General features: G+C 50.7%; 2 protein-coding genes across 5 annotated transcripts in view; both read right to left on the bottom strand.

Moving 5' to 3' along the window:
* The window catches only part of RBM28 (RNA binding motif protein 28), a 33,092-nt gene extending 22,635 nt beyond the window's left edge, over nt 1–10,457 (bottom strand). The window contains exons 1-9 of the mRNA XM_081102189.1: nt 10,228–10,457; nt 7,774–7,932; nt 7,382–7,476; nt 6,927–7,002; nt 6,370–6,462; nt 5,095–5,166; nt 3,880–4,078; nt 3,570–3,712; nt 2,103–2,175 (exon numbers count right to left, since the gene is read on the bottom strand). Coding sequence (XP_080958315.1) covers nt 2,103–2,175; nt 3,570–3,712; nt 3,880–4,078; nt 5,095–5,166; nt 6,370–6,462; nt 6,927–7,002; nt 7,382–7,476; nt 7,774–7,932; nt 10,228–10,345 — 1,028 coding nt within the window. The 5' untranslated portion in view covers nt 10,346–10,457. The remainder of the gene's footprint in view (nt 1–2,102; nt 2,176–3,569; nt 3,713–3,879; nt 4,079–5,094; nt 5,167–6,369; nt 6,463–6,926; nt 7,003–7,381; nt 7,477–7,773; nt 7,933–10,227) is intronic.
* A 4,725-nt stretch (nt 10,458–15,182) lies between these two features.
* PRRT4 (proline rich transmembrane protein 4) lies at nt 15,183–24,059 on the bottom strand. Of its 4 annotated transcripts, XM_081102216.1 has the most exons (5): nt 23,343–24,059; nt 23,153–23,257; nt 22,509–22,628; nt 17,318–17,544; nt 15,973–16,283 (listed from the first exon to the last, which is right to left on the bottom strand). In XM_081102216.1, exons 1-5 carry the CDS (start codon nt 23,992–23,994, stop codon nt 16,095–16,097), a joined length of 1,293 nt encoding a protein of 430 aa, XP_080958342.1. In that variant the 5' UTR covers nt 23,995–24,059; the 3' UTR covers nt 15,973–16,094. The 4 variants fall into 4 exon arrangements, with proteins under 4 accessions (XP_080958341.1, XP_080958340.1, XP_080958339.1 ...); XM_081102215.1 differs by lacking the exon at nt 17,318–17,544 and having other exon boundaries at nt 15,183–16,283; XM_081102214.1 differs by having other exon boundaries at nt 15,183–17,544.
* Between the last annotated feature and the right edge of the window lie 442 nt (nt 24,060–24,501).

The raw sequence follows: 24,501 nt of genomic DNA on the forward strand, positions 1-24,501 counted from the left end.
CCTACCCTGAGCGTGACTGAGGGTGGCATCGCAACCTCCCAATCCACCCTGCTCTGTGCATGACAGGGGCGGCGCCCCAACTCCCCAATCGGCCCTGCTCTGAGCCTGACCAGGGGATGCACCTAGGGATTGGGCCTGCCCTCTGCCACCCGGGAGCAGGCCTAAGCCAGCAGGTCGTTATCTTCTGAGGGGTCCCAGACTGCGAGAGGGCACAGGCTGGGCTGAGGGACTCCCCCTTCCCCTCGAGTGCACAAATTTTTGCGCACCGGGCCTCTAGTATATATATAAAACCCTAAACTGCAAATAGACCGAACTGCAGAACCACCGAACAACTGTGCGCTGACCACCAGGGGGCGCGCACAGAACATGGCGGGCGTTGGCAGCAGTGGGATGGTGGAGCAGGTGAGGGGGGCTACCAGACCAAGGCAGGATGCTGGTCACTGTCATCGGGGCGAGCCTCTGGTGGTTTCTGAAAATTCTTTGCTCCTGCATGCCACAGTCCCACCCAGCGCTTACACCCGCTGCCAGCACCAGCCCTGCTTGCACCCGCTGTTACCGCCTGAGCCGCCGCTCGCACCTGCTGCTGGCGCCCAGAGATGGCCCCGATCACTCAACGCCGTCAGTGGGTACGAGCAGCGGCTGCTGGCCCCAATTGCCCTTCAGGACTTTCTCCACTGCCCCCTGCTCCTAAAGGGCGATTGGGGCAGCAGCTGCCACTCACACCTGTTGACAGCACTGCCCCGCTTGCACCTGCTGCTGGCACCGGTCCCAATCACTCCATCAGTGGGTGCGGGTGGGACCAGCACCGTCAGCTTGTGGGAGCAGTGGTGGTGGGAGCGGGGTCACGGCAGGAGGGGCCGGGGAAGGGGGGAGTGCGGAGGATGGGCTGAGACCCGCCCCTGTGCCCACCAGAGCCTCGTGGCCCACAGTTCCTTTCAAGGTGCACAAATTCATGCACTGGGCCCCTAGTCTCTCAAATAAGATTCAAATAGCCCTGCACATTGGTGCTTAAGAAAGAACATGAAAGCATATTAGAGGTGTGGTAAAGATATCCCAACCTTCTGAAAATGCCAATCTATTGCAGTCAGGATTAAAATAGCAATGGGAACATGAAATAAACCCCATCTCCACCCAACTCTCTCCCTCAGTTTCCCTAGAAACAGATGGGATGCCTTACTTTATTACGGACACTACTTTAGAAGTTAGGCATGAAGAAAGAAATTGTTTGAGTTAAGTGGTGTCACCCCTCTCTAACACTCCCCTTAAAAGAAAGGCCACCAGTGCCCAGCTGGTGTGGCTCACTGGTTGAGCATTGACCTATGAACAAGGAGGTCATAGTTTGGTTCCCAGTTTGGGTACATGCCCAGGTTTTGGGCTCAATTCCCAGTAGGGGGTGTGCAGAAGGCAGCCAATCAATGATTCTCTCTCATCATTGATGTTTCTATTTCTCTCTCCCTCTCCCTTCCTCTGTGAAATCAATAAAAATGTATTAAAAAAAAAACAACCAAAAAAACAAAAACAAAGGCCAGCAAGTAGGATATCTCTCATAGTTGAAGAATTGATTTGTTCCAAATGATGCCGCCCCAATTACAAAGAATGAAATCTAAATAAGGCCCTAGCTGGTTTGGCTCGGTGGTAGAGTGTCAACCTGCAGACTGGAGGGTCCCAGGTTCGAGTCTGGTCAAGGGTATATGCCTGGGTTGCTGGCTCGATCCCTAGTGGGGGGCATGCAGGAGGCAGCCAATCAATGATTCTCTCTCATCATTGGTGTTTTCTCTCTCTCTCTCCCTCCCTTTCTGAAATCAATGGGAAAAAAATTTCTAAAAATAAAAAAATAACAAAGGACAACATATGATAACCTCTGCATAAATACTTCTGTATATGGTTCTGATTCTATGTTCCTCATTGTTTGCTATGCTCCTAGAGCCAGATGTGCTAATGGTCTTAGAGGCATCAAACTTCTGGTCTATTTAATAGAACTAGTACAAAAAAGTAAAGAGGAAAAAAAGAAGAAGAGAAAAGAAAGGGAGGGAGAGAGGGAGGTAAGAGAAACCTATGATGGCAACACAAATAGAGCAGTTCTTAAAAGTAAAAAGGCATACCTTATGAAAACAGTTTTCCCTTCATTCACATCAGAGGGTAATTTCCTCTTCTTTTTCTTTGAGACTTGTACATCTAAAGTAAACAAACAAACAAACAAACAAAACAATCTGAAAAACACTAGTGTAAGCCATACAACAAAGGGCTAACTTCTTAAATATATAAAGATATTGCATAAATCAATAAGGAAAAAAATCAATTTAAAATGAACAAAGGATATGCAAATATATACATGAAAAATTTGTCAGGCTCACTCATAATTAAAGAAAAACAGCACAAGAAATTAGATACAATTCTTTACCAACAGATGGGCAAAAACCGAAAAGACAGATAAAATCCAATGTAGTAAGGATATGGGGAAAAAATAGAGTCCCATAAGCTACTGTGAAAATGTAAACTTTTTAGAAATATAAAACATAGAACACTTAAAAAAATAACACATATTCACACATATAATGTACACTATATTGTATATGTGTATGTTTTTACCCATAAAGGTATTAATTACCTTTAGATATACCAGAAACATATAACATTGGTTGTCTCTGGGGAAGGGTCCTACGTGGCTGAGAATCTGGAAATAAGGGAGACTCACTGTTTGTTTCTAAGAATATATATACATGCTTATATAGGAACACAAAATTTCTGGAAAGATACAAAAGAAACAACAGTGATTACTTTGGACCTTGAGGGATTGGTGAGGAACTTTTACTTTCTATGCCATACTCTTCTGCAGTATATTTTTTATTAATGTTCTCTCATTATTATGTATTAGTCCCATAATTTTTTCAAGTGAAAGAACGGTAATAGACAGTTGAATCTGGTTGTAGAATGCAAGGTCTCATAGTCCCTTTAGTATAAAAGTTTCTTTGATTCTAAGGTATCTACTATTCTCTCCTCATGAAAAAAGCTTTTTCCTTCAGATTTCTTATATGGTCCAACCGGCATGCCAGCCTTACAGAAAAGGAAGCAGAAGGGAACGACCTGATACGTAAACAAAAACCTCCATCCAGACAAATTAAAGGACCTACTTCCCTCAATAAATGCTTTGAGTTTACCCAACATTCCTGATAAACATAGCAACAGCATTTGGTTACAGTTTTACAAAATGCCCCAAGAAATCCTTTATCCTCCTCTCAACTCAAAAGAGTTGTTTAAAATCCACCGTGGTCTTAGATGCAATATCCTGTTTATCCAATTTTTATTCGGGGCTGGATAATTAGAGAGATCATCAAGAGAGAGAGGTAGTGCCTCAGAATTAAGCTACGTTTTAAATTCCCTAGGAATCTTAACCCTCAAACACCACTCCAAACTCATTTAAAAAACAAAACCAAAATAATACAAAGTTTTCATCTTCAGCGTTTTAACATAAATTTGACAAAACACCTTAGGGTCCTATTTAAAGAGGCCTGCACTGCACTGATGCACATTTCTCAGTAGTAATTTAAATTTGAAAATTCCAAGCAAACCTTCATCCTCCTGCTCTTCAGTGTGGGTGTCACTCTGAGCCAGGTCCTCTTCACTACCAACACTATCACCGTCCTCCTGGCCGCTGTCCTCATCGGAATGGTCCTCTTCACTGCCTTCTGAGGGCACTGGTCTCTTGACTGCTCTGCAATGGCACAGTTTAGATCTAAGGACCTGGGCGGACAGAGGGGACTATCCAACTCTATTACACACGTCAATTCCGCAATGACGGGGACAGGAAAACCCGTTTTTCCCCCACAGAGACCATCCTGAATTTTCCACTGTTGTCTCAGAACAAGCTAAGCGGCTTACCTCTTGTGAATGTGCACACGCTTGGTCACCTTTGATTCTTTATTCTTCTCCTCCTCTTCATCATCACCATCATCACCATCTTCATCATCATCCTCTTCCATATCACCATCATCATCCTCTTCCTCTCTCATAACCTCTTCTTTCCTGCCATTCACTTTATCTAATTTCTGATGTTTAGGTTCAGGTTGCTTCTCCTCACCTAAACAAGGAAGTAAAGAAAGTTAGAAATTAATTCAGTATCTAAAATAAGGTTATTTTAAGAGTAAATAATACCATCAAGTTCCTAGTTCCTTTAGTTTTACAGAATCTCATGTATTTTTCTTATTGTATGAAGTATGAAGAAAGAAAGAAAAAGCTCATCACTGAGATTCCCTTGGAGGCTGTCACATTCATTCATCAAAAGCCTGAAGGTTACCTGGCTCAGAATGAGAGAAGCAGCAACTGAGCCTTCACAAACAGCCCACCATCCTGCACCACAGCCAGCACAAAGCATGGTTCAGTCCAACCATGAACTTTAATCTCGGCGAGCTCTGGATAGCCTGAAAGCCAATTGTTTTCTAAGTAAAATGCAAGTTTTAACTTCCCCTATTTTTATTTACGGCAATGTTCCATCATTTCTTACTATGAAGGCTGAAAAAGGACAGCAAGTAGAGGGAACCCACCACTCACTCCACACCCAGGAGTGGGCTTAGACTCAAAAGATCCAATGTTTTGGACCCCAGCTGGTTTGGCTCAGTGGATAGAGCGCTGGCCTGCAGGCTGAAGGGTTGAGGGTTCGATTCCAGTAAAGACATGTACCTTGGTTGTGGGCTCGATCCCCGCACTGGTCCCTGTGGGAGGCAACCGATGTGAGAGACACTTCAATGTTTCTCTCTCTGTGTGTTTCTCCCCCTCCCTCTCTCTAAAAATCAATGGAAAAATATCCTCGGGTAAAGATTAACAAACAAACAAACAAAAAAAGATCCTATGTTTTGTGACCAGGTCACCAGACGGGACAATATGAATTGACAAACAGCTCTGGGTTTCTGAGCCAGAAGGTATTCAGTTTTTCTTACTACTCAGTCTCATTTTGGGGGCAATCCTGTGCTTTTGGTATCTCCAGCCCAATATTCTCCCTGACAAGCAGGTTCCCTTATACATACTTCTATTATACAGTTGCTTCCACACTCACCCCAAAACATACAACCCCTCCTAAGCAGCATCACCACATCTTACCTGGGGCAGAGGCAGACTGTGTATTTTTATATTTATCCTTTGCCACAGCCCAATCCACAGCTACTGTCCGACCTGTCAGACAGAAAAGTAACATCTTTTTAACACTTCTATCTCCTATAAATGGCTTCTTATTCATCAAAGAATAGTGGTCCTAAAATAAAACTCCTAACAACTGTTTATTCTTTCTAAACCTTAACCTTTTTTTTAATCAATGAACATAAATTCTGCCTTCCTACACAGCCACCACACCTGGGATAAGATATAATTTAAAAAAATAATTAGAACATTGCTTCCAGTTAAACCAACAAGTTTCCAGTTAGCAAGAAGCAAAACAGCCCTGTCAAGTTTGGCTCAGTGGATAGAGCATCGGTCTGCTGACTGAAGGGTCCCAGGTTTGATTCCGGTCAAGGGCACATGCTCAGGTTGCGGGCTCGATCCCCAGAAGGGGGTGTGCAGGAGGTAACCAATCAATGATCATCTCTCATCACTGATGTTTCTATCTCTCCCTCTCCCTTCCTCTCTGAAATCAATTAAAATATATATTTTTTTTTAAAAAGAAAAACTTGCCAAAGCCAGTTTGGCTCAGCGGATAGAGCGTCGGCCTGCAGACTGAAAGGTCCCAGGTTCGATTCCGGTCAAGGGCATGTACCTGCGTTGCAGGCACTTCCCCAGTGGGGGATGTGCAGGAGGCAGCTGATCGATGTTTCTCTCTCATCGATGTTTCTAACTCTCTATCTCTCTCCCTTCCTCTCTGTAAAAAATCAATAAAATATATTAAAAAAAAAAAAAAAAAAAAGAAAAACTGGCATTTTAGAATAATTTGCACCATATTTAGAATCATTTGCATCAAAAGGTAGGAAATCTCTAAGCCAATCCTTCTTTACTACCTGGTAAATCAATACCCAGAGTAGCCTCATGGTCAATTTACTAGCCCACAGATGCTGAATAATGCTTATAACCAAGAGGGAAAAACCTACAAATCTCATAACCCCTAGACAACGACCTGCATCTATCAGTGATTATTTCAGGGATATCTTTTTATTAGGGATTTAAAAGAACACTCATTACCAAATAAAAAAGAGAATAATGACATAGGTTCTTTTGAGTTTAACCTAAGGTCAAATGTTAGGAATATTTCACCAAAATAGCTTCTTATTAGCAGTGAGACTCTCAACAATGCAAATACCTTTTGAAGATGTAGCAAGTGCGTTACTATGCTAATTCACCCAAACACCAGAAATATCTAGGTCAATGGTATGGATAGAGAAAACTTACCCTTTATCTCTTTCATGTTCATGCTTTTAAGAGCTTTTCCTGCTTCTAGGAGGTTTTTGAACTGAACAAAAGCAAAACCACGCATCTTTCCATCTGTGTGCAAATGTACAAAAATGTTAGAAGCAGCAGGTGGAAAGCCAACAAACCCAAGAATATATAGCTAGAATATATAGCCCAAATCCTGCCAACCTGCCAGGCCCTTGCCCAAAACTTATGTCCTCCTATTGAGTATACCCTGACTTGGGCTTGGAGCAATGCATTTTCTCAAACTGTAACTTGTCTTCTAAAACTAGTTCTGATCTACTAAAAATCTAACTAGTTCAGGGGATACCTAAACTAAAAATACCTAACTTAAATACTCATGTAAAGCACTATACATGGGTTTTTATTACTGTGCCTAATACTTTATACATATCACATTATCTAGGGCTCACAAAGAATATGACATGAACCTTGCATTTCTAGTTCTAATGGTGCTTAATTCAAGGGTAATATAGAAAAAGACCATATGTTAAATAATATTAATCTAATCCATACCAATGAAGGTTTGCTACTACCTGGCTTCCTAGGGATGTTAACTTCTAAGACGGCTCCATATTGAGCAAATATGGTCTTCAAGTCATCTTCTGAACACTGAAGACAAAAGTAAAGAAAGAAAAAGAGAGATTATCTCAGCAAGTAAACATGAAACATTAATTACTAGATTAGTTCATTAGGAAGAACTTGAATATTTTTACTCCTTTTTTACTTTTGAAACTAGGACAAACATTTCTAAATAGAAGACATCTTGCTCTATATCTAAGAAGCAAAAAGGACAAATATCAGAGAGCTTTTCCTCCCCACCCTTTCTCAGGAAGCATCTTCCCTTATTGTCTTAAATCCTTGTTTATACAGGCCCATTTTCTGAATTCAGCAAGGCTAAGGTTCATTCCCAATTTACCATCGGGTGAGGAGTTCCACCCGTGACCAACAGCTTTCAGAATAGGCAGTGTTAGTGTTCTCTGTCACTCACCTTAAAGCTCAGATTCCGGATAATTAATCGGGCTTTCTTATCTGCCACTTTGGCCTTTTTAGGCTTCTGCTCCTTCTTTGGGGACTCTGAATTTTCTAAAAACAATAACAGAGAATGCAATGAGTGTGCTGCAAAACCATCCATCTTGAGGCCCAGGACAGCACAGGAAAAAAACTACTAGCAACAGATGGCATTTACCACGGGGGCTGGTATGACAACACCCAGGACCACAGATTTCCCAGACTTGGAAGTTAACAAAATACATTGGATAATTTGGGATATAAAAACGAAATTCAGGAAGCTCTAAATTTAGGAGATTCCCACACCCTCATCCTGCCATTCCACTTCCTCTTCACCCTGGAAGAAACTCCCTTCAGTTACTAGAAACTCACCATTTCCCCCCTTTTCCTTGGACTTGTTCTTCAGTTTTTTCTTGGCAACACTCACGTTGATCTTGCAGCCTTCAAAAGTAGTAATCTCCTTGAGGGCCCTCTGAACATCTTCCCGCATAGAAAAAGTGACATAGCCGAAGCCTCGACATGCCTTACTCCCTGAACAGTAAGGAGGAGAGATCATCATCAGTCAAGAGCCCTAAACCAGCCACTAGAGTAACAGAATGATGACTTAGAAGGGAACTAAACCAAATGTATGTCTGGGTAACATCAGGTGCCTGTCTAGAGTATCCCTAAAGTCTAGGTAAGAGGAAGGAATGCTTCCACAATTAAAACACTTACAATTCACCCTCATGCTAATACATGCCACCCCTCCCTCACAGTGATGTGATGAGCATCAGACAGAATGTGAAGCATACGGCTGTACTCCACAAGTCAGTAAATGTGTCCAGTGGCTCAAGCCAAAACCCTTGGACTCAGACTTGACTCTTTGACCCCTCTTTTTCTCATACCCCACATCTGATCCATCAGTAAATCCTCTCAGCTTTACCTTAGAAAATATCCATATTCTGCCTTAGCCAGTTTGGCTCAGCAGACAGAGCATCAGCCTGCGAACTGAAGGGTCCCAGGTTTGATTCCAGTCAAAGTCACATGCTGGGTTATGGGCTCCATCCCAGGGGGGGGGGAGGGGGGCGGGGGGGGGGGGTGCAGGAGGCAGCCGATCAGTGATTCTCTTTTATCATTGATGTTTCTATCTCTCTCTCCCTCTCCCTTCCTCTCTGAAATCAATTACAATACATTAATATATACACTAGAAGCCTGTTGCACGAAGATGCGCGCAATAGGCCTTCCTTCCCCTGGCTGCCGGCTCTGGTTTTCCTCCTGCACCCGGGGCCCAGGCCTTTGGTCCAGCCGCGGTGGAGAAGCCAAGCCTCTTCAGTCTTCAGTCCAGGCGGCTGGAACCTTCAGTCTTCAATCTACACCTGCATATGCAAATTAACTGCCATCTTTGTTGGGTTAATTTGCATACTCATCGATTGGCTGGTGGGCTTAGCAGAGTGACACCAATTTGCATGTTTCTCTTTTATTAGTGTGTGTATGTATGTGTGTGTGTGTGTATATATATATATATATACACACACACACACATATATATGTATATATATATATTTTTTTCTCCATATTCCAATCACTTTTTACCACCCATAGCTATCATCCTCGTCCAACACCATGGTCTCTCGCCTGGATTGTTGCAAGAGGTCTCCCTACTTCTGTTCTATTCTCCAACAGCTACTCTCAACACAACAGCCTGACAGAATCTTTCAAAATGTAAGCCAGATCATACTGACTGCTCCCTGCTCAAAACCAGTAGTTTCCCATCTCAGGGAGAAGCCAAAGTCCTTGCCATGGCCTATGAGCTTCTACATAATCTGGGAACCCGATTTCCTCTCCTAATTCCTTCCTTTCACTCCACTCCAGTCACCCAGGGCTCCCTGCTATTCCTCCAATACACCAGGCACAGCCCTCCTCAGGGTCCTTGAGCTTGACGTTTCCTCTGCCTAGACTGCTCCTCTCTCTACAGACACGTCCACTCTCCCCTCCAGGCTTCCCTGGCTACTCGAACCGTAACCGGCACCCCTCTACGCCCTTACACACCCACACACACACCCACACACTCCCTATCCTACTTCCCGGAGTTATTTTTCTCCTTAATATTTGCCACCATTATCACTGTATATTTTGCTTATTTGTTTGTTGGTTGTCTTCCCATCTTGAAGGCTGTGTGCACTGACATATCCCCAGGACCTACAACACGCCTGGCCCTTAGTAGACATCCAATAAATATGAAATGAGTGCCGAAACCGGTTTGGCTCAGTGGATAGAGCGTCGGCCTGCGGACTGAAAGGTCCCAGGTTCGATTCCGGTCAAGGGCATGTAGCTGGGTTGCGGGCACATCCCCAGTAGGAGATGTGCAGGAGGCAGCTGATCGATGTTTCTCTCTCATCGATGTTTCTAACTCTCTATCTCTCTCTTCCTCTCTGTAAAAAATCAATAAAATATATTTTTTTTAAAAAAGAGTCTCCACCGAATAAGAATGCTGAGAAGATTAAATGAGGTAACCGGTGTGCAACTCAGCACCGTACCTGGCGATGGCTGACTCTCAATAAGCCTTAGCGATGCTTTCTTGGTAGGTCGCTATCGTCACCATCACCCAATGAGATATGGTACATGAGCGGGCATCCTAACCGGAAAGCGCTACTTGAACTTCGGGGAATGCTTTGACTGTCAGAAACAGACCCCTAGGGACTCAGTCCGTTTGAAAAAGAAACTCAATCCCAGACCCTTCCCTCGGGGCGGGTGGAGAGCGCAGGCGCGCTGGAGTTTGGGAAGGGTCCTCCCCCGCTCCCCGCTCCCAGGAACCCGGGCCCCCGCCCGGACGCCCCGCCCCCTCACCTTTCTCCGTCACCACGAAGCACTGCTTCACCGGCCCCACCTGACTGAACAGCTCCTCCAGCTGCTCGCTGCGGGCCGAGGGCGGGAGGCGGCCCACAAACAGGGTCAGCCCTGCCATGAGGCCCGGGGACCGGCGCGCGAGGCCGCGGAAGAGCCCGGCGCACGCGAGTCAAAGCTTCAGCACGCAGACCACGCCAAGCAGCCGGGCGACTCAGGAAGTGCTCTGTACTGAAAAGAGTCCGAAGGAAACGCGGTGGGACGGGCACAAAGGTTCCGGAATGAAAAAAAAAAAGGTGACTCTGGGGGCGGAGCTTCCTGGACCGGGCTCCACCCACCCCCACATGCGTACCCGAGGCTTCCTCACCTGCAAAGAAAGCTCACTCCCAAGAGATGGATCCCAGTTTGCCAGGGCAGGCAGAAGTCGTTTTGCTCGCGACCTCACCCAGGTCTGCCATACAATGGATGTTCAATAAATAGTTTCTGAAGTGCCACCACAGACTCCCAAATTGCGTGTATAAAATGCAGCCAGAGTGCACAGAGAGACAGCACATGACAAACATCATTCAAACAATTTTCCTGTTCTCAGAGGATGGGAGACATCTGTCGCACTGTAACGGATAACCGTGTACTGTGCCTCTGATGATTCACAAATTATAGCTGCTAAAGCACACATAGAAACAGATGTGTGCAATCATTCTTTCAAAATAAATATTTATTGGGTTCCTACTATGTGTGCTAGGCCAAAAAAAGAAAAAGAGGAGGTGGGGGAGGGAGGGAGAGAAAAGACAGGGTCCCTGCCCTCATGGAGAATACAATTAGTGCAAGTAGACAGACATTAATTAGAAAATGTTTTACAAATGAATCACAATGTGCACACTGCACGATCACATGAGAACACATCCAAAACAGACATAACATCCAGCTTATACACACAGACCTATAAACTAGACCAGTGATGGCGAACCTATGACACGCGTGTCAGAGGTGACACGCAAACTCATTTTTTTGGTTGGTTTTTCTTTGTTAAATGGCATTTAAATATATAAAATAAATATCAAAAATATAAATCTTTGTTTTACTATGGTTGCAAATATCAAAAAATTTCTATATGTGGCACGGCACCAGAGTTAAGTTAGGGTTTTTCAAAATGCTGACACGCCGAGCTCAAAAGGTTCACCATCACTGACCTAGGCCCTCCCAGATACGGAGGGAAATCTTCCCTCGGATCAGCTTATCAGACAGATGCAAGCTAAGGGGACCTCAAGCACGGGTCAGGGGATCTGGGTGCCCCTGGATCCTGAAACACAAAGAATGTTTGCCATCCCATTGGGCTCAGGAACTGACCTGTGTGCCAGACTGCAGCACCTTGCACAACATCCAGCTGAAAAAGTACCCGACTCATTTTTAATAATTACTTTCAGATGGTATAACCTGAACACATGGTAGTAAAAATTCCAAAAGTACAAACAGTACAGTGAAAAGTAAGTTTCCTTCTCTCCTCAAGCCCCATTTACTTTCAATAAATTCTGGATGGATTGATAACTGGTTGATAGTAATGGGGGAAAAGGGAAAACACAACATCAGATTTATGAAGCCCGGCCTAGCTCCAAGTAAGTAATAAATAAATACGTAAAAGAAAATGCCACAGTTATTTGAGAACACATTTTTAAGGCTATGGGGTTTATCCTACCCAAGATAAAGTGAGACAAATCGACAAAGGAAATGGGATGGGTCATTCAAATAAAGTTGATTTGAGATTCCACATTCCTTCCTTTTTTTCTCCTCCTCTCTTGCCCCCTCACCACTCTAGGAATCAAAATTCCATCCCCAAAGATTCAATTGCAAGTTTCAGGGCCACAGCTATGGGGAGGCCTTCCCAGCCCTGGCTGCAGTGTGCACAGGGGAAAGAACCAGAAGAAGAAGGCTCTTCTAGCATTCCTTTGGGACACCCCCTACAATGCTAAGTTCTCAGTACCTAGGACCCAAGCCCTCCTTAAAGGACAAAATGAAACTGTGTCCCTGTGCCCATCAGGGGGCAGCAGCCGCCCACAGTGTGAAGGAGTTCTGTGCTCTGGTGGAGGATAGCAGTGCAGCTGATGCTTTTTACGTTTCTTACATTTCAGACCTGGCTCCCCATCTCAGGCTCCCAGCCTCGGCCTCAGCCCCAGCCCCTCCTACCCATTCACATCAGGGACACCACATGGTTCTTTGATCAGGAATATTTGCTCATCCATCTACCCAGGACACATGCAGCGTTCTTTATTAAATAGCAGGCATCGTGATACCCTGCACCACACCAGCAACGCCGCTTCCAGGGGAAATAAACCGCTGGCCTCTCTGTCATCCATCACTGTGCACGAGTCACGAAAGGGAGTACAGAGGCCTGGGCTGTTCTCAGCCAGCCTCCCCCAAAGCCTCCTCCCTCTGGCTGCACTCCCACATCACTGCGTGCTTCTTGTCCTTAGCACTTCTCACAACTGTTATTAGTTACTTGTTCTATTGCAATTATTTATAAGAGCAACTTTGTAAAAAATCTTCATCCGAGGATATTTTTTCCATTGATTTTTTTAGAGAGTGGGAGAGAGGGAGACGGGAGGGAGAGAGAGAAAGAGAGATCAATATGAAAGAGACACATTGATTGCTTGCCTCACATGTGCGCGTAACTGGACAAGGATCGAACCTGCAACGTGCCTTTGACCAGGAGTGGAACCCACAACCCTTCATTCCATGGGCCAACACTCTAACCACTGAGAAAACTGGCAAGAGTAACTTTAAAAAAAAAAATGTTAACAGACACCCAATGGTCATTGGTGTTTGTTTGTTTTTATTGATTTCATAGGAGAAGAGAGAGGGAGAGAGAGATGGAAACATCAATGACGAGAGAGAATCATTGATAGGCTGCCTCCTGCACATCCCACACTGGGGATCAAGCCTGCAACCCAGCCATGTGCCCTTGACCGGAATCAAACCTGGAACCCTTCAGACCACAGGCTGACACTCTATCCACTGAGCCAAGCCAGAGTCTAAGAGTAACTTTTTAATGTCTGCCTTCACCAAAAGACCTTCAACTTTTTAAGTTCAGGGCTAGCATCACCTTGTTCACTTCTCTGGCCCCAGCACCTAGTACATATAGTAAGCATTCAATAACATGTTTTAAAGAAATTGAATGAATGAAGGTAAGTTTGTCTCAGTCTCCTATAGTACTAAGAATTGGAACAGAAGGGTGCATGCATTAGGATTACCTGGGCTCCTCTGGAAAACCTGCTTTGGGTACGGGCTGAGTTATGAGGCAAAAGGGAAGGGTTGTCTCGCCAAAATCTCAGCCTCTTTGTAATGTCAAAGGTAAGTCTTTGGAAAAAGTATTGGAGCTGTAGTCCCTTGCCCCGCCCCACCCCCATCTCATCAGCCCCATTCAGAGCTTCCAGACAGAAAAGCTGTGTGTGGGGGGGGGGGGGGGGGGCAGGGGGGGGGAAGGAGGAGAAAAAGAAAGGGAGAAGGAGAGAGAGAGGCTGCTGACTGGGGTATATAAGGCATGGACTGCTTTGTTGGGAGATGTGTGCATGAACTGAAGAACCTTGATGGGAAGAGTGAATGAGCAGCTGGCATGGCAAGAGGATTAGGGTGAGAAAGAGATGGCAGAGAGAAGTTGAATGTGGGCAGAGGCAAACAGCAAGCGCTCCTTCCATGTCACAAAGCAGCTCTGATGCTGGGGCCCTACAGCCACCAGGACACCAGTGAGAAATGCCTGCAATTAGGAGGCTGACAGTTCTCTGGGCCTCAGCCCAGAGTGACAATGCAGCAAGAATTTCTGAGCCCAGCTGAGCCAGGTGACGGAGGAGACACAGTCAGAACCAATCCAGCCCCATCCCTCAACCATGCCTGCCCCACCCTCCTCTCATTTTCTTCCCTAATATGACCCCTCACTCCTCCCACAAACATCACGGACTCCTTCTGGCTTCTGAGGTCCCAGGCCATGGGCAAGGAGAGCAGTGCTCTAATTCTCCCCCTAGGGCACTGGACCTGATCTCCTGCTTCCTTCTTGGCTCCCTCCCTTCCCTCCGCAAATCCCCACCAGCTGATGGACAGAGTTGGAAGGAAAAACCACTCCTAGTTCTGTTTTTGCACTTCAAGACTAGGATGTGGGCCCATGTAATGTGCAGGACATCTGCCAAAACACTGCCAGGTTTTCGTTTTCAAACCTAATTTATGACTCTGTTTTAGTGCCACTGAACTTCCTGCATCTTAGTCAAATGATAAATGCACGCCACAGAGCTCAGCCAAGTGCTCTGGGCAAGGGACGGATTACAGGGTGCTGGTGGTTTGGATGTATCCCCATGTCTCTGCACTGTGGGTTCTGCTTTGGTGGGTAGGGTACGGTGGGGGTTTGGGGAAGACAGGCTTTCTCCAGGAAGGATCTGCACCTCCAGAGGTAAGTGCTCTACAGGGGAAGAGGGTTGGGAGTCCAACCTGGAAGGGGCCTGTTGGTAGGTGGAGCCTGTGTGAATTCTGCTGAGAATGTGACAGGAAGATGGCTGGGCTCCCAGCTCAAGGTGACCAAGCCTTTGATATGTGTATCAACATTTCCACAAAGATTTTACCAAGAATTAGTCCCGAGCCCCCTGAACACCAGGACCTGACCAAGCTCCTAGGAATGCAGACAGTCCCACCAAAGACTGTAGTTTCTGCCTCACCTCTAAGGGCCATGTTCCATCCCTGGGGGCGAAGGGGGGGGGGGGAGCCATTTCCTGGAGAGTCAAATGGTCTTCAAGGGGCTGCTCCCAGGACCCTCACTCATTCCAGCCACAGGACAAAACTCCTTGCAGTTGGGAGTAAAGGTCCCTGGGGTCTGAGATGGACCCACCCCACCCCAAAGCTGCTTCTCTTCCAGTTCTGGCAGAACCACTAATGCTGTTGTCTCATCTAAGCTTGTCCAAGAAGGTCAGATCTTTCTCCTCTGAAAATATTTTATTGATAAATTAACTCTGATAGCGCTCACCCCACACAACAGCTGCCGAGTCTCCTAGGTGGGCCATGGACCCCTTCTGTAGGGAAGGGTCATGTGGAGAACTGGGAGTGTCACTCACGCGGGGGTGGGATTCCTGGGCATGGCAGAGGTGGGTATGGGGGCCGAGGACCATCCCGAGGTCTTCTGAGGATAGCCCCTCTCACTCAATACCAGAGTGGGCCTCGGCGGTCAGGGGTGGAGCACCTTGGAGCTTTATTGCTGGTGAATGCCAAGGAAAGAGGGACCCCTGCCAGCCTAGAATGGCAGCTGAGGGCATCAGCGCCCAGGGCTCCAGAGGAGGTGGCACTAATTCCCAATCAACAGAGCCTGGCTGCTGACCCGCCCACCCAGGAGCCCCTGGATGGGGGAGGAAGCAGGGCGAGGTATCTGAGCCAGGCCGGACTGGGGGAGGGTTACAGTGTGCCGGTCTCGGGCAGAGCTGCCGCCAGGAGGGGGCGTGTGGCCGGCACCGAGGGGGCTTCCTCTTCACAGGTCGATGGTGTCGCTGCCCATGCTCAGCTCGTCGATCTGTCGGCAGGCGTCCAGGAATTGCTCCTGCAGCAAGGCCTCTTCGGCCTGCAGCTCACAAGCAGGCTCCGGGGAGTCGCGGGAGGACGGGGACAGGGCCTGGTAGGATCCTGAGGCTGGGAGGTTGGGGCTGCTTCCCGAGGGCCGCGGGGGGCTGAGGACGCAGACCAGCGGGCAGCGCGGGGGCCGGTCGGGGCTGGCGCAGAGCAGCATGGACGAGCTGTCCCGGGAGAGTCCGCACAGCGAGCCCGAAGATGCGCTACTGCCCGCAGGCCAGGCCCCGGGAGAGGAAAGGCCTGGGGGCGCGGAGATGCCCGGGGTCTCCTCGGACCCCTCACTGGGCCCAGCCCCGGCCACTGCCCCCAGCGAGGCGGTGCTGTAGAGGCCGAGCCCAGGCAGGGCTTCCCCAAAGGCAGGGCCCTGGAAGAGACCGGGCGCGAGCAGGGCCTCGCTGCAGAGGGCCTCCTCGATGCTGCGCCGCAGGTTGATGGGGGACGGCGGGCGGAAGTCCACGGTGCAATCGCTGCAGGGGGAGGAGGCCAGGGAGGGGGCTGGGTTGGCCGCTGACCCCTCGAAGCCCCGACAGGCGCCCCCCTGGAACAGGAGGTCGGGGCCCGGCCCTGCCAAGGCGCACAGCTGCAGCAGCTCCGCGTCGCCACGCGCGATGGCGCTACCCAGGGGCTCCTTGTCCGGGGACCCGGGCACCCAGCGCGCGGGCAGCAGCGGCGCCGCGTGGCCCGGGGACAAGCGGAAGAGTTTGGCCCAGCAGCGCGGCGGCACGCGGGGGCTGCAGAGCGCGGGGTAGAGGCCCAGCAGCGCCAACGGCAGCGCGACGCCCACCTCGCCCAGGCGCAGGCCCAGCTGGAAGGCCCACCAGGGCCAGGGCCCCGCCAGGCCCGGCTGGCCGCCGTAGCCCAGGGCGTGCAGCACCTCGTAGCCCTGCAGAGCTCCGCTCAGCAGCCCGAAGGTGCCGGCCACCGGGGCCGTGCGCGCCGCGCGCCGCCAGGAATCGCGCGGGGCGAAGGGGCTGCGCGCCGGCGGGAGAGGCGTGGCGCCCTTGAGGCCCGACCCTCCCAGGGGCGCTCCTGCCCGCCGCCGCCGGCCCCCCCAGCAGGACAGCGCCAGCAGCAGCCCGGACAGGAGGGCGGCCAGGAAGGCGTGCAGCCCGCGGGAGGCGAGCCGCAGGGGCCTGAGCGGGCGATGGGCGGCGCTCCCGAGCGCGGCGGCGGCCGCCAGCGCCAGGCCCAGCAGCAGCAGCGCGGCCAGGCCGGCGGGACACCGCGGCGGGCGCGGCCGGGCCAGCAGCAGGCAGGCCAGGCCCAGGCCGGCGGCCAGGCAAGGCAGCGGGAGGTCCTGCAGCAGCAGCCAGGCGAGCGCGGGCAGCCGGTCGCGATGCCCATAGGCGTCGTAGAAGAGCGGGAAGGCCCTCGTGGTCCCAGCCGAGAGCAGGAGCACGTCCAGCAGCGCCAGGCAGGGGGCGCCAGGCGGGCAGCGCCAGGGCAGGAGGGCCAGAGCCAGCAGCGCCAGCAGGGCTACCAGGCCGAAGAGGGTGCCTACCCCGTACACATGGGCCTCCCAGGCCAACCCCCAGCGAGCCCTGGCCTCTGCCCAGTCGGCCTCCAGGGTCAGGAAAAAGAGGGACAGCGGGGCTGCAGGAGGCTGCCCCTCGCCTTCAGGCAATTCTCCGGCGCTGCAGGACTCTGGCCCGCACTCTGGCTGCACAGAAGGGTTTCCGAGGCTGGTAGGAGAGGGGTCATCTGGCCCGGAGGTCGGGATGGTGGCGCCTGTGGGCAAAGAACATCTGTCTGAAGCAGTTGTGCAGCCCTCCCCTGCCACTCCTGTTCTCCCCGCAGCCAGTAGCCTGTGTGCCAGTCAGAGTCCTCATGGCACCCAGGACACCCGTCTTAAATATGAGACTGGACCTCTCACCTTCCCCTCCCCCATCAAAGTCCTCCTGCAGTCATTCCAGCTCTCATAGACCCCACCCCATCCACCCCCAGCCACCTGCTCGGTGCTTTTCCCTTCCTCACGTGGTGATTCTACTGCAAAGGGTTTTTCTTAAGAAGTCCCAGAATTTGCCCAAGCCGGTTTGGCTCAGTGGGTAGAGCGTCGGGCTGGGAGCCGAAGGGTCCCAGGTTCGATTCCGGTCAAGGGCATGTACCTTGGTTGCAGGCACATCCTCAGTAGGGGGTGTGCAGGAGGCAGCTGATCGATGCTTCTCTCTCATCGATGTTTCTAACTCTCTATCCCTCTCCCTTCCTCTCTGTAAAAAAATCAATAAAATATATTTTAAAAAAAAAATGTCCCAGAATTTTACAACTGGAAGAGGGACGGTGGAAGCCCCCTCTAGTTCAATGCTCCCACCTGAAGGGAAGCTTCAGAAGAACAAGAAGTTTTGTTTGCTTTGCTCACATCTGAATCCCTGAGCCTAACATGGTGCCTGGCACAGAGTTAGCGTTGAGTAAATGATATCCCGGACAATACAGGATATACACGGAATAAATGGATCCTCTTACTTGCCAGGTGACGATACTAAGGGTCTGCTGAGAGGCAAAATGACTTGTCCAGGTCACCAATGACAGAGCTGCCACTGGGATCCATATCTGAGCCTCAGCGGAGCCCCTTTCCAGAATTCCAGAGCCTCTTCCTCGTCCCAGTTGCTTATCTCTTGTTCTGCACCTCTGACTCCCCGCTCCCATCCTGGAGCTGGGAGAGGCTCCCCTGCCCTTTTTCAACGGCTTCCCTATCTCTTCAGGAAAAGCCTCTACACAGACAGGCAGACAGGCAGGCACACAGACACACTCTTGTGCATGGGGCGCCTACACACATATGCAGCAGGAGGAAAAGTGAGACATTCCTGTCCCCACCCAGCACCCTGAGGAGAATACCTTTCCTATCCACTTGCCTCCCTGCTTGCTACACCCCCACCCTCAGCCTCCCCTTGCCTGTGATCCCCATCCTGACTCAATCACAAAGTCATTGGTCTAAGGCTCTTAATATAGATGCCTCTTTAGTTCTAGCTCCATTTTCTAGAAGGTGGCATTGAGAATGGACTCACTGGGGCTTGAGGCTACCCTTGAACTCCAGGAAGAAACACCTGGGGAGATCATAGTGGGATAAAATGCCGAGTGAGTGAGCCCCTCAGGGATGCTCTGGGGTTCGATAACTCGGGCTCCCAACCTCATCTTGTGCTCCAACACCCTCCCCACATCTTGAGAGAAAGGGAAGTCAAATAAGAGGTGAGGAGTAAGATCTGTATTTCTACTCTCCTGGAGCAATAGATGACTTAGAGTTAGATCCAAGGATTCTCCCCATGGTCGGGCAGCAAGGGAGGGCGCTGGAAGCGGAACTTCTCCCTTCTCCACCTACCAGGCTCAGCAGAGCTGCAGCCGAAGGCTAGGGTGGAGGGAGAAAGGTGGTGGTGAAGGGTGGGGACAGCCTGATGCGGATGGGGAGGTGCACAGGAGGCAGCTGTAAAATGATGGGGGTGGGTCTCCTGACAAACAGACTCCTGCCCCAATTGCCTGGCCTTGCCCAGCCATGCCCAGCACCCACGCCTCAGCTGCACAATCAGGAAGACCCCAGGAGCACCCCCGCCCCAGGCTGTGCCAGCTCCTGCTGGGGACTTGCGAAACAGAGCAGTCCTGAGAACAAGGAAAAGGAGTGAGGAGGCAGAAATCATCTTTGGAAAGAGAGGACGGGAGGATAGAATCAAACAACTGTGGAGGGCAAAGAGGGAGCAGCCAAAATATTAAATCTCCACAGCTCACTGCCGACTGCAAATGGCAACATGAAACGGGGAAGAGTACCCACTGCATAGGCTGTTACGAGGGTAAATGGCTGATGTGTGCGAAGCTGTTTGGAGCGCCTGGAACATAATAAGCATTCAATATGTGACTGTTGTTGGTGTCATCGTTATTGGCTAATGTCGATCACCAATCATCCGCTTGTGATTGTGTGAGTGTGACCATTTCTGGCCTCAAACTAGTTCTCAATTTAACTAACAAAAGACTGTTGTCCCTCCGCACATCCTAAACTTGCTTAGAAAATCAACGATTATTCAAATGAGTGAACATCAAGACATTCGCACTTTGTAAACCCTGTTTGAAGAACACTGTTTGGAGGGACTGACCGTCCCTGGACACCTAATGAAGACATAGCTATGAGGAGTTAAAGACATAGCTGGAAAGGACAGCTTGGTGATGAGGGGTGGGCACCACATGCTCCCTCCCTCACCCTCATTCCTTGGGCCCCTCAGATGCCCTTGCCCAACCCACTTCTTCTGCAAAGTGGATGAGTTTGCCTGGTCTTTCCTTGGCCGTGGTGGGCTCTGCAGCAAGGCAGGAAGACCGTGCCCAGAGCCCCACCAGCCTGCCACCCGCACGCCTCCTCCTTGCTCACTGTACAGACAAGGGCAGCTCTCAGAGGTCTGCGCACCCGAGGGCCATGGGAAACCCCATCTCTCATCTCTGTCCCAAAGCACTATGGCAACTAGAGCAAGTTTCAACATTCCTAAGAAGCCGGAAAAGGAATAAAAACCAGAAAATAGGCAAAGTACAGGCACAGCTCAGGTGTCAAAGGAGGGAGTTCTAATAGATGCACTGCTCCCAGGGGGCACGGCATGCCCGGTGTACCCAGCACTGGGCCACGTGGGTGGGGGCAGGTGAAGAAGACCCAGCTTCTGCCTAAAGGGTCTACTTGACCTCAGCCCACGTCTCACCTTTCGCGGCTTCCCCAGAGGAGCCCTCAGTTTCCCCCAGAAGAGAGTGACTTCCTAGGATCCCTCTCCTGAGCAGGCCTCCCTTACGAGACGGTCCCACTCTGGCCCTGCGGCCCCTCTTGACCTCGGGGACGAGGGAGGAGATGGGATGTCAATGTGAGTAATTGGTGAGGCTGAGCTAGCTGGGGAGGAGCCCAGAGAGGAGACCGCTGGATTTATGGAGAAGTCAGGCCTGATTATCCACCAGCTGCCCAGATCAAAGGGCAGGCTCCACTGTGGATGCTGGAATCGGCAGCCTGTTCAGTGTCCTGGCCCCATCCCTCTCCCCACCCCCACCTCCAGGCTATGGAGGATTGATACTTTTTGTGAGAGTGACATTTGAAATATTTAACAACTGGAAATGGCACAGGTGCCAGCTAGGGTGGTCAGGGAGTGGAGGGGAGTGGAGGGGGCTAAGGTCAGTGGGTACTTATCAAATGAAATAAAAGCCTTTCACAACTAAAGCAACTGTTTCTGTGTGTACTGGCTGCATACAAGCTCTGGCCTAGGTGAAGGGGCCTAATGCGAGGCACAGAAGCCCTGTGTCACAGGGTAACTGCACCTAAGGTAGAGGTCCTAGAGGAGACAAAGAGACTCCCTTTGTCCCCTGATGGACACCACTCCCCCCACACACCGCTAGGCCCCTTGGCCTTCTCTCCAGGGGACTGTAGCTCTCTTGGGTTTGTCCAAGAGGAATACTCAGGAAGAGGCGGGGTTCCTGCAGCCATCAGTGAGGAGGGGGACGGAGGGTGGGGCCGGCGAGCTGGGCTGCCCCTGATACTGTCCAGACGCATTAAACCTGCCTGGCAGCGCTGCTGTCACCAATGCTGAGAGGCTGCCAGGCAGCATCCTTCCCCTGAGGCCACGGAGCCTGCCCCCAACCTCATAGCAGATCCTGGGCAGCCTCCCGACCCTCATGCCCCGGAGGGCAGTGAGCAGCAGGAGTGAGCCAGAGTTGGGTGTGTTGAGTCTGGAGCTGCAAGAAGCCGGGTGACCAGTGGTTTCCAGAAGCTGAGCTGGTTCCTAGTGTGGGGTGGCTGAGAGGGTTCACAGCGGCAGGAAACCCTTCGCAGAGCAAAGCTGGGCCTGGAAGTCCCTCTCCATGGCTCCCTCGGCCTCACCTACCAGAACCTCTCCCCAGCCAGTGTGCCTTCTGCCCTGTGGGTTATATGCTTTCCTATCACATCTTGGGGCCAGGGTCTGCAGTCTCTCAGAGGAAGGGTCGGGAAGTGTCTTTGCAATGAGCCGGGGGAGAAGCAAGGTTAACAGCTACGATGTAATGAGCTTTTACTTTGTGCCCATCCTCATGCCAGGAGCTTACATTATCTAGAAACTCACAATAACAGAATAGGTACTATTATTAAACTCTAGATATTTGAGAACATTTAGGCTCAGGGACATGAAATAACTTGCCTTATGGTCACCCAGCCAGTTAGTAACTGGGATGCAAAGCCAAGGCTCAAGATTCCAGAGCCCCTGGTCTTTCCTCCGCACCAGCGGCTTGTCTGCATGTTTTCTTGAACAAGGATGGCACCTGTCTGCTCAAGATCTTCCTGATGAGGGGCCCAGCCCTGCCCTTATCTGACAGCATGTCACGTCAGATCAGGCAGCAAAGGAGAGAGCCCCAAGTTTAGGATTGGGATGGGGAGTCAGGCCAGACAGCCTGGAGTGGAGGGTGGGGTTGGCACTGAGGCTGTGGAATTCATGAGGGAGTTCCTGTGTCTGTTTGCCCCTGATAATTTGTCTACATCCTGCTCTGCCTGTGATTGCAAAACTCCCATAGGACCATTACTTAACTCTGTGTGGGTCTGGTCCCGGCAACACTTGTTCTCAAACCATTAATATGTATCTCCATGGTGATGATGAAGAGAATGGTGATTATGATTATAATGACAATGAAACAAAAGGGTCCCGGGACACCAATTAGCAGCTAGCCTGTAGTAAGTGCTCAATAAATAACTGTCAAGTTCAAATGAATAGGACACTTACCTAGTGATGTTGTTGCAATGGAGGCAGAGCTCAGGGAAGCAGTTGGGTCTAGTGGGCCTGGGCCTGGGAGCTTTCTCTCCAGGGAGGATGGGGGTGGGGACAGAGTGGTGCCAAAGAACCCTGCAAAAGGGAGCACGCGGGGTTTGAGTGCCATCTTACCAGCCTTGGCCTCTGGACTTTTGGTGAAAAGCCGGTCTTTCCCCAGAACTTGCCCTCAGAGAGCCACCGTAATAGGGCAAAGAAGGAATCTCCTCCTGGGAGCAGCGGCCCACGTCCCAGGGCCAGGAGGAAGCAATGCAGACCTCCCCTTGAGTCAAGGAAGAAAGGGCAGGGCGTGCGGCATAGGCCTCTGGGACAGGGCCTGGCATGCAGAGGTCGTCTGTCAATGCTCGTTGCAATGAAGTAAACCAGTGGTTCTCAACCTTCCTAATGCCGCGACCCTTTAATACAGGTCCTCATGTTGTGGTGACCCCCAATTTCATTGTTACAAACTGAACATCATTAAAGCATAGTGATGAATCACAAAAACAATACGTAATTATATATGTGTTTTCCGATGGTCTTAGGCGACCCCTGTGAAAGGGTCGTTCGACCCCCAAAGGGGTCGCGACCCACAGGTTGAGAACCGCTGGACTATCACTCACCCGGCGAATCCGAGACTCTGGAGGCAGAGCTTGGGGATGCCGTTGGGCCTGGGGGGCTCACGCCGGAGAAGTTCCGGAGTGGGGACAGGGTAGTGCCAAAGAACCCTGCAAAAGGAGCCCGGCTGAAGCTTCCTCCTGCCTGCCAGGCAGCCGGCAGGGGCTCTCTCTTCAGGGTGGAGTGGGTACTCACCAAACGGTCCCAGGCGCCCAGCAATCTCTGCCAGGCTGGCCCGCAGGCTGGGCAGCAGGGGCAGAGTTCGATGCCCGAGCGTGGGGGCTGCGCCTGCTCTCAGTGCCATGTCAAACTTCAGTTCCAGCTCAGTCTGGTGGGGCTTGGGGGCACTGGAGGGAGGGGCTGTAGCCATCAGAGCCGTGTCCCAGGTCACCGTCCCCATCCTGGGCTGATAGGGAGCCGTCGGCCGGTGGGTGGGCCCAGAGAGGGGGGATGTGGATTCTAGAGGCAGGGAGGAGGCCCAGGGCGCAGCACTGCCTTCAGCAGAACCCCACTCTGGGGAGTAGTTCCCAAGGGAGCCCACCAGCAGTTCCCAAAGGGGGTCAGTCCTCAGTCCACTGGCCACCTCTTCCTCCAGCTCCTGGCTCGGTCCAGGAGACAGTGGGTGGGTCTCGGTGACAGGGCTCCCCCAGGCCGCAGCAGGTCCCCGAAGGTGGAATTTGAAGTTAAGTCCCAGATTGAGAGACAGCATAGAGGCCTCACTCTGAGGGGGTGGGGTCAGAGTAGTGAGAGAGGCGCCTGGGATGGAGGAAGCAGGCTGGGGGCCCACAGGAAGAGCGAGGAGGACCCAGCAGAACAGCCCCAGCCCCAGACAGCCATGCCCTGCCATGGCCCCACTTGGTCTCAGGTAGCCTCAGTGGGTGAGGGCCTCTGTTCTTCAGCACCTTTTGAGCACGAAGGTCCTGGAGAAAGGAGAGGCACCATGAGCCCTGGCTGCCTGGGGTGAATGGCCCCAGAGAGAGGCTTTTGATCACAGAGAAGCAGGTAGAGGGGGCAGGATGCAAAGGGTTCTGCCCAGCAGAGTGCCAGCTCCTTCCTCCTCTCAGGGCCCAGCATAAATCTCTCCCCCTCAGTTTCCCTGAGGCTTCCTCTCCCTAAACCCCTGCCTCCCCCACCTGCTCAGTTTGGGGTGAGACCACAACCAGCTGCTCTCATCCCCGACTGATAGTAGATGGGATGGACTTGACTCCCAGACTCAGATCCCTTCCCATCCTCTCTTCTATCCTCCCTTCCAACCTCAAATATTAATTGAGGCTACTGTGTGCCCAGCACCCTTCTGGTAATACAACTGTGAGCAAGCGAACCCTCACAGATGAGTCTCAACCTAGGCCCACCC

This window comes from Myotis nattereri, assembly GCF_964212035.1.
Source record: "Myotis nattereri genome assembly, chromosome: 11".
NCBI classification, from domain to species: Eukaryota; Metazoa; Chordata; class Mammalia; order Chiroptera; family Vespertilionidae; genus Myotis; species Myotis nattereri.